General features: G+C 46.9%; 1 protein-coding gene across 1 annotated transcript; it reads right to left on the minus strand.

Annotated features, from left to right (window-relative positions):
* Positions 1–2,501: 2,501 nt before the first annotated feature.
* On the minus strand, positions 2,502–5,665 carry SPMIP10 (sperm microtubule inner protein 10). Its single transcript, XM_083702495.1, has 3 exons — positions 5,481–5,665; positions 3,801–3,909; positions 2,502–2,768 (listed from the first exon to the last, which is right to left on the minus strand). The coding sequence occupies exons 1-3, from the start codon at positions 5,648–5,650 to the stop codon at positions 2,562–2,564; spliced, it is 486 nt and encodes a 161-aa protein (XP_083558621.1). The 5' UTR covers positions 5,651–5,665; the 3' UTR covers positions 2,502–2,561.
* Between the last annotated feature and the right edge of the window lie 1,992 nt (positions 5,666–7,657).

Consider the following 7,657-nt stretch of genomic DNA (forward strand, 5'->3'; position numbering starts at 1 on the left):
TCCCTCAGCCTATAGAGCGAGATGAGCGCGCAACCCCAGTGTCGTCCGCGACTGGACCTAACGGTCAGGGGTACCTTTACCTTATACCTCCGTAGGTTTCTTTGCATCTAACCAGCATGCTTTAAAAAATGCAAATAGCATCAGGCTGTTTGTGTGTGTGCCAGGAATCATTGGGACTGCAGTGTTAATGCTTTCCTCTTCTCTTGTGGTCCCTTGGGACCCCTTTGAAGGTGCTACTTGCATTGGGAGAAAAATCCCCATTGGCGTCAAGGTTCAGCTTCAGAGGAGGGATTTTCTTCATTATTGCCGTGAGGAAGGAAAGAGGTAAACTTTATTTCCATACCTTCCACAATCGGACAATTACAATTACCATTTTTTAAACAAAACAAAACTGCCAAGGCCAAATTAATTAAAAAGAAAAATTAAAGGAGATTGAGCAGGCATGGCTCACAACGGAGTGTCTGAACTGGGGGTAGTGTGTTCGCAGCTTTTTCCATTTCTGAAAGTCTGCTCCCTTTCAACTCTACCCGACTCAAGAAAAGAACGTTAGATTTGACACAGAGACTTGGATGCTCCTCATAAGATATCCCTGTATAATGACCTGATTATTTAATAAGGAAAAACCCTAGCCTAAATCTCCGGAAGTGGTTGCCAATCAAATTTCAAATTCACCCATGCAGGAAGAAAGTCACATCATTTGTTTAACGGAACACCTTCCAATTTATTTATTTTAAAAAAATATGGGTCTGGTTGGTTGTCTTTGGTTGGCTGTAGTCAGACTTGTTTTTGTGCTTGAGTGGGTGTGGATTTTTGGATCAGGTTAGTCTTCTTCTATTTGTCCCCATGTCAGTTTCAGTTTATTGGTTAGTTTTTCTAGTAAGGCTGTTTCTCATACTATTTGATACCATTGGTCCATGTTCACTCCTGACAGGTCTCTCCAGTATCTGGCTATGCTGCTTCCGGTTGCTGAGAGTAGGTGGGTTATGAGCTCTTTATAATATGAGTGGGCATTATTTTCTTGGAAGGTGTTCAGTAGGGCCAGTTCTGGGGTGAGTTCTAATACTTGCTTACCGTATTATTCGTCCTATAGGGCGCACCGGCCCATAGGACGCACCTCGTTTTTTTGGGGGGGGGAATGAATTTTAAAAAATTATTTCCCCCCCCCCCAGCCGCAGCTGCCACCCCAAGCCTTGTGCACACCTGCCTGAAGCACGGAGCACCTCCGGAGGACACCGCGTGCTTCAGGCGGCAGGCTGCAGCCCCAAGCCTCGCGCGCCCGGCAGGACCTCCTGCCGGGCGCGGAAGGCTTGCGGACACTCGCCTGAAGCACAAGGAGCCCTCCGGAGGGCTCCGCGTGCTTCGGGCTGCAGGCTGCCACCCCAAGCCTTGCGCGCCTGGCAGGACCTCCCGCCGGGCACGCAAGGCTTGCGGACACTCGCCCGAAGCACGTGGAGCCCTCCAGAGGGTTCCGCGTGCTTCGGGCTGCAGGCTGCCGCCCCAAGCCTCGCGCACCCGGCGGGACCTCCTGCCGGGCGCGCACGGCTTGCAGACACTCGCCTGAAGCACGGGGAGCCCTCCGGAGGGCTCCCCGTGCTTCAGGCGGCAGGACCTCCCGCCGGGCACACGAGGCTTGCGGACACTCGCCCGAAGCACAAGGCACCCTCCAGAGGGCTCCGCGTGCTTCGGGCGGCAGGCTGCCGCCCCAAGCCTTGCGCACTCGGAGTGACCTCCCGCTGGGCGCGCATCACTTGCAGTCACTCGCCGGGGCTGCAGGCTGCTGCCCCCAAGCCTTCTGAGCCCGCAGGAACTCCCGCCAGGTTTGCAAGGCTTGCGGATAGCTTCCTGAAGCCTGGAGAGCGAGAGGGGTCGGTGCGCACCGATGCCTCTCGCTCTCCAGGCTTCAGCGAAAGCCTGCATTCACCCCATAGGACGCACACACGTTTCCCCTTCATTTTTGGAGGGGAAAAAGTGTGTCCTATGGGGCAAAAAATACGGTAGTTATTTTGCACATTTCTTGTATTACTGATGTCCAGAGTTGTATTTTGGAACATTCCCACCACACGTGCAGGTATGTGCCTGTGGAGGTGCATCCTCTCCAGTATTTTGGTGATGTTCCTGGGTGTATCAGCACTAGTTTCTGTGGTGTTAGGTACCATCTGTAAATCAGTTTAAGAGTGAGTTCTTTTCTTTTCGCTGATATGGATTTAAAGGGAGGTTTAGACCACATTCTAGCCCATTGGGTGAGGTTAATCTCATAGCCTATGTCATCCTCCCATTGTTTTTTTATTATTATTATGTCAAGGGGTTTGTGGGATTTTGGAGCAGTATTTTGTATATTGTGGATACCATCCCCTTGCCATGTCCCTTTGTTGTTAGGAGGAGATTTTCGAAGGTTGTCAAAGGCCTAGTTGCTGCTGATTTTACTACTGGATTGTTTAAGAGCATCTTACAGACTTGAGCAAAAGTTAACACAATTAGAAAAAGGTGAACAAATTGTGCGCTGTTTTCATGCAGCATTGTTTAATTTGTGGCCGATCCAGCTGTCGCTGGAGAAAAGCACCTCAGAGTCTGATCCTGAAGCCATAAGCCACCATGGACTTATGGTATCTAGAAAGATGGGAATAAATGGGAATGTCTTCAACGGTCAATTGACAGGGAACTTTTTGAAGAAGCTGCTTTCGGTCTTCTCCATGACAATGCCTTTCACGCTTCTCCAGAAACAGACTGTCTTCAAGAGGGCCGGTATATAGCTCAACAAGTTTAGCATGCTAAGGAAAAGAATTCAAGCAATTGTCAATAAATAACAACATCACCGCCGATAATAAAACACTAAGAATTAAGCAACTATGAACTTAGGAAGTCCTTCGGGATTTGTACTTCTCTGGTTTTGCCATTCGGTTCTTCAGTGTGTAAAAGCAGTATGAAAATCGCCAATAGAGATGCATCATATTAAGGAAAATCGCTTTGCAAAATGGTGTGAAATGAGCTTTATCTGTGCTAGAGTATATGAGAAAGCATTGAGTGAACTCCTTATTCTGTGCAGTCAACAGGACACAGAATCAGAAGAAGCAGCCTAATTTGGGGAGAAGATCCCCACAGGGCAATTGCTTTCTTCAAAGAACTGTGATGTCACCAAAAGACCAACTCCAAACAGCCTTTATTTATATCTTAACATTGCCTCTGTGCTTTGGTCTTTGACATCTGAGATGTATGTTTTCAGGACCCGTCCTATTCCTGTGATTGTCATTTGCTTGAAAATGTTTTTAATACTGTAATTTAGATTGTAACATGCCCCAGGACCTTAGGACGAAGGGTGGGTAAGAAATAATAATAATAATAATAATAATAATAATAATAATAATAATAATAATAATAGTGATGATGATGATGATAGAAAAGTTACAATGGTGGATCTGAGTGAACAATATATACATCATTCAACTTCCTGTATCAATACATTATTATTATTATTATTATTAATATAAAAGTTACAATGGAGGATATTATTGAACGATATATGCATCATTCAACTTCCTGTATTGGGACGCTTTTAACGTCTGACATTTTATTATGTTTTTATATGTGTTGGAAGCCGCCCAGAGTGGATGGGGCAACCCAGCCAGATGGGCAGGATATTAAAAAATAAAATTATTACATTTGAATGATATCTATGTTAATGAGGAGAAATGCTCTCAAACTGCAGTGACTTCAACAGGTACTTTGTCGATGCTTAGTATCTTTCAAAAATTTGAGTCCTTCTTAAAAGGAGAGTCTCCAAGGAATAAATGTATTTGCCTTACCTTTAAAGCCATATCCCGATACTTCATGTCTTGTTTCCAGGGCATCACATAGAGCTTTGGAATCATTCCATGTCTGTACGAAAAGCTTGGCAAATGGCAATGAATCAGCCTGGAACATGACAGAGTTGGTTTTACACACACACACACACACACACACACACCATGTGGATGTTGCTGTTTTTTTTAACTTATTTAAATACAGAGGGGGGAGACAAACAACACAGAGGAGAACAATTCCCTTCCTTCCCACCCCTAATGTGACAAACTGAACTTATCCATAAAGACCCCACTTGGCCATGACCTTAGGCTTGCCACATTCCCTACCACAGGGTGGTTTTGCGCATAAGCAGAGGTTGGGAAACTATGGGGTCTTTGGAGGAAAGGTGGTGCCTATAAATGGAAAACAAACGAAGAAATAAAGTCACATATTTACCCCTTTCCTTTGCGATGGTCTGGAATCAAATCGCAGTTAGGAAAGAAGTTAACCAAAATATTATTCCCGGCCTGAAACCCTGTCAAGTTTTGCCAGTTCCTGCATGAATCTTCTGGAATTAATCCATTTACTAGCCATGGATGTCTGCCCTTCGCATGATGTCAGGTGTAGAACAGCTGGGCGTGGCTTGCCCCAAATAGCTTGGCAACACAAATTTGGTCCATGAGCTGATGGTTAGCCCCCTTTATGTTATGCACCAACCTGGAACTAAAGGAATATCCGCCCCATATGTTGAAAGCACTGTGATACTGTTTCAAACTGTCATGGCTTCCCCCAAAGAATTCTGGGAGTTATGGCTTGTGAAGGGTGCTGGCGGGTCTTAAGAGACACCCCATTTCCCCTCACAGAGCTTCAATTCTCAAGAGTGGTTGAGCAATCAATCCCTCTTCCCAGGGAACTATAGTTCTGCGGGAGGAAAAGGCAGCCGCCTAACAACTGTCGGCGCCCTTAACAAACTACAGCTCCCAGGATTCTTGGGGGGGATGGCATGGATGTTTAAAGCTGCACCATAAAGCTTTGAATGACGAGTAGATATGAACAGGATTGCACAATCAGCCCAGTTTGGCAGGCCTGCTTTATTGTTAGTGTACTGGAAGAAGCAAAGATGGCTAGCGTTGAAGCAATGATTCTTCAACATCAACTATGTTGGACTGGTCATGTTGTTTGGATGCCTGATTACCATCTTCCAAAGCAACTACTCTATTCCGAACTGAAAAATGGAAAGCGTAATGCCGGTGGTCAACAAAAGAGGTTTTAAGACAAGGCAAATATATAGTATAAACACCGACAACTGGGAAACACTGGCCTGCGAGCGCTCCAGTTGGAGAACAGCCTTTACCAAAAGTTTCATGGGCTTTGAAGAAGCTCAAACTCAGGACAAGAAACGTGCTAGAGGAAGGCGCGCTTGTCAAACCCTCACCGTGATCAACTCCAGCTTGGAAACCTATGTCCCCACTGTGGAAGGACGTGTGGATCCAGAATTGGTCTCCACAGTCACTTACGGACTCACTGTTAAGACCGTGTTCATGGGAGACAATCTTACTCGGCTACGAGTGATTGCCAAAGATTGTTAATCTTTAACATCACAACTTTCCTTTCCAAAATGGTTTACTGTGCTAGCTAGCCCATGGGGGCGGGAGGCTACCCACTCCTGAATGCTCCTGCTGGAGATGAAGTCGCTCTCTTACCCTTTCAGGTCAGTATTGACTGCCTTTGAAACCAAATTGGGATTAGAGCCCTGTCCGGGCACAGCATTTGGGTTACTCATGCTGCCACCGTTGTCACTGCTGCTTCTCTGGGCTGAGATCTGTGCAAACAGCCAGTCCCTGTGTGTGCCTAGGTGGAGATTATGATGCATCAGCCATTGTCAGGCTGATGACACTAGAGCAACAACAAGGGAAAATGTAATTTAAGAAATATCGGGAAGCGATCAGGTCCATTTGAAAACGGTGTGATAAGATAGATGTAGAAGAGCATCATGATACAACTTCATGAAAGCGGACGAAGTTAGAAGGAAAGGCATTAATTAGGTTCCCTGGAGAGTCGCAAATACTTAATCAAAACTGCTTGAATTAAACTATTCCTGGGAGTGTGAAGCTTTGGCCATGCCGACTACTGGTGGTTAATAAAAACCCCATGTGATACCACCTCGGTAGGTAAAGGGACCCCTGACCATTAGGTCCAGTCATGGCCGACTCTGGGGTTGCGGTGCTCATCTCGCTTTATTGGCCGAGGGAGCCGGCGTACAGCTTCCGGGTCATGTGGCCAGCATGACTAAGCCACTTCTGATGAACCAGAGCAGCGCACGGAAATGCCGTTTACCTTCCTGCCAGAGCAGTACCTATTTATCTACATGCACTTTGACGTGCTTTCGAACTGCTAGGTTGGCAGGAGCAGGGACCAAGCAACGGGAGCTCACCCCGTCGCGGGGATTCGAACCGCTGGCCTTCTGATCGGCAAGTCCTAGGCTCTGTGGTTTAACCCACAGCGCCAGCCGTGTCTGCGATATCACCTAAACAGCACCAAATCCAAGTGGAAGCTGCAAAGGAAGTTCCTCTGCCTTTGGTGCAGTTTGAATTTGGCGCCTTACGCTGTCAGCCACATCCCGGCAGTGATCAGATAGACTCAAGAATTCCTGCTTGCTGTTTCGCAAACCCACTTCTCCAAAGCGTGCCTTTCGTAAGCTGGGAAAGGGGCCTCGGTAAAATTATGATGGTAAAGGAATGATCTTAATGTTTATGTTTCTCACCCTCGACATCATACGATAGCTTGTTTGGCTGGTTCCCCACCCCTGCTGGATGTCGGGGCTGGAATCAGCTCCTCAACCAAGCAATGACTCATCACAGGCCAGTGAAGTATGTGGGATGTGATCCATGAGAGGCAGTCAAGTAGAACATTCCTTGTAATGCTAGAGAACACATGCGGGGGAATGTTTGGTCCAGCCAGTTGAAACTGCCTGTTTCTCCTGGCTGGAGCATCCTTCCTTTTGCATGTGATAGAAGGTAGGGGTGACCTTACCTGTCCAGGTAATAAAAGGAGTCACACAGCACCCCCCCTCTTTTTTCACCTCCTTCTTCGTTTGACCAGCTTTTAGCTAGGACTGCTCTGGTAGCTCTCAGCTAGCAGCAGCACTGGGATTATTCCCCCATATGGAGTAGATCCACGTGTACATATTTGTAACGAAGTCTGCTTTCAGGAATCCAGCTGTGAACTGATGTGAGTAAACTTATTTTATCATATTTGAATAAGATCGTGGAGTCTTTATTTTTTTTAAGAGGGATTCAAGGGAATTTACCAGGAACACACAATTCAATCTGAGACAGATTGAATTGTATAATAGTGAGAGGCTCACACGAGCCTGCAACCAGTTATCTGCGTGAGAAGGGGAATGTAAACTCTGCTAAGTAAAGGAACTTGCTAGCACAAGTTAGGAAGGATATTAACAAACTGTTAATATCTGTCCTCTCCTGCCACCCTGAACATTCCCACAAAGTTAACTCAAGCAAACCGCAGCTCAGGCCTAGAGCCCTCAGCAACTCTTTCAAGGAGTGTCTTCGCACAGCCACCCTCTGCTCAGACTGTTTTATTTATCTGTGTGTTCCAGGAGACCAGTGGAGAGGGGAGCTGGTCACAGCAGAAGGGGGAGACTCCCTGGATTCTTCAGCATCCCACCTCCACTCTGCCTCTTGGTCTCCCTCTGCTCCAGCCTCAGAGTCTGAACTGCTCTCTGCACAGCCTCTTCCTGCTCACTAAACCCCATTGCCTCTTCTGCTGCTGACACCTCTTCCCAGCCTGCTCCCTCTGACAGCTCACCGTCATCCTACCACCAATTCCCTGGCTCTGACCCTCTTCTTCCCTAGGGGGT

Source organism: Podarcis gaigeae, assembly GCF_964106915.1.
Source record: "Podarcis gaigeae genome assembly, chromosome: 11".
NCBI classification, from domain to species: Eukaryota; Metazoa; Chordata; class Lepidosauria; order Squamata; family Lacertidae; genus Podarcis; species Podarcis gaigeae.

What these genes read in the sequence shown, in the direction of transcription:
- SPMIP10 (XM_083702495.1), bottom strand. Translation starts at nt 5,650, where the DNA reads ATGCATCATAATCTCCACCTAGGCACACACAGGGACTGGCTGTTTGCA. An exon ending in GTCAATACTGACCTGAAAGG is followed by an intron (nt 3,910 to 5,480) that starts GTAAGAGAGCGA and finishes GTCATGTTCCAG; the next exon opens with GCTGATTCATTGCCATTTGC. An exon ending in ATCGGGATATGGCTTTAAAG is followed by an intron (nt 2,769 to 3,800) that starts GTAAGGCAAATA and finishes TCTTTTCCTTAG; the next exon opens with CATGCTAAACTTGTTGAGCT.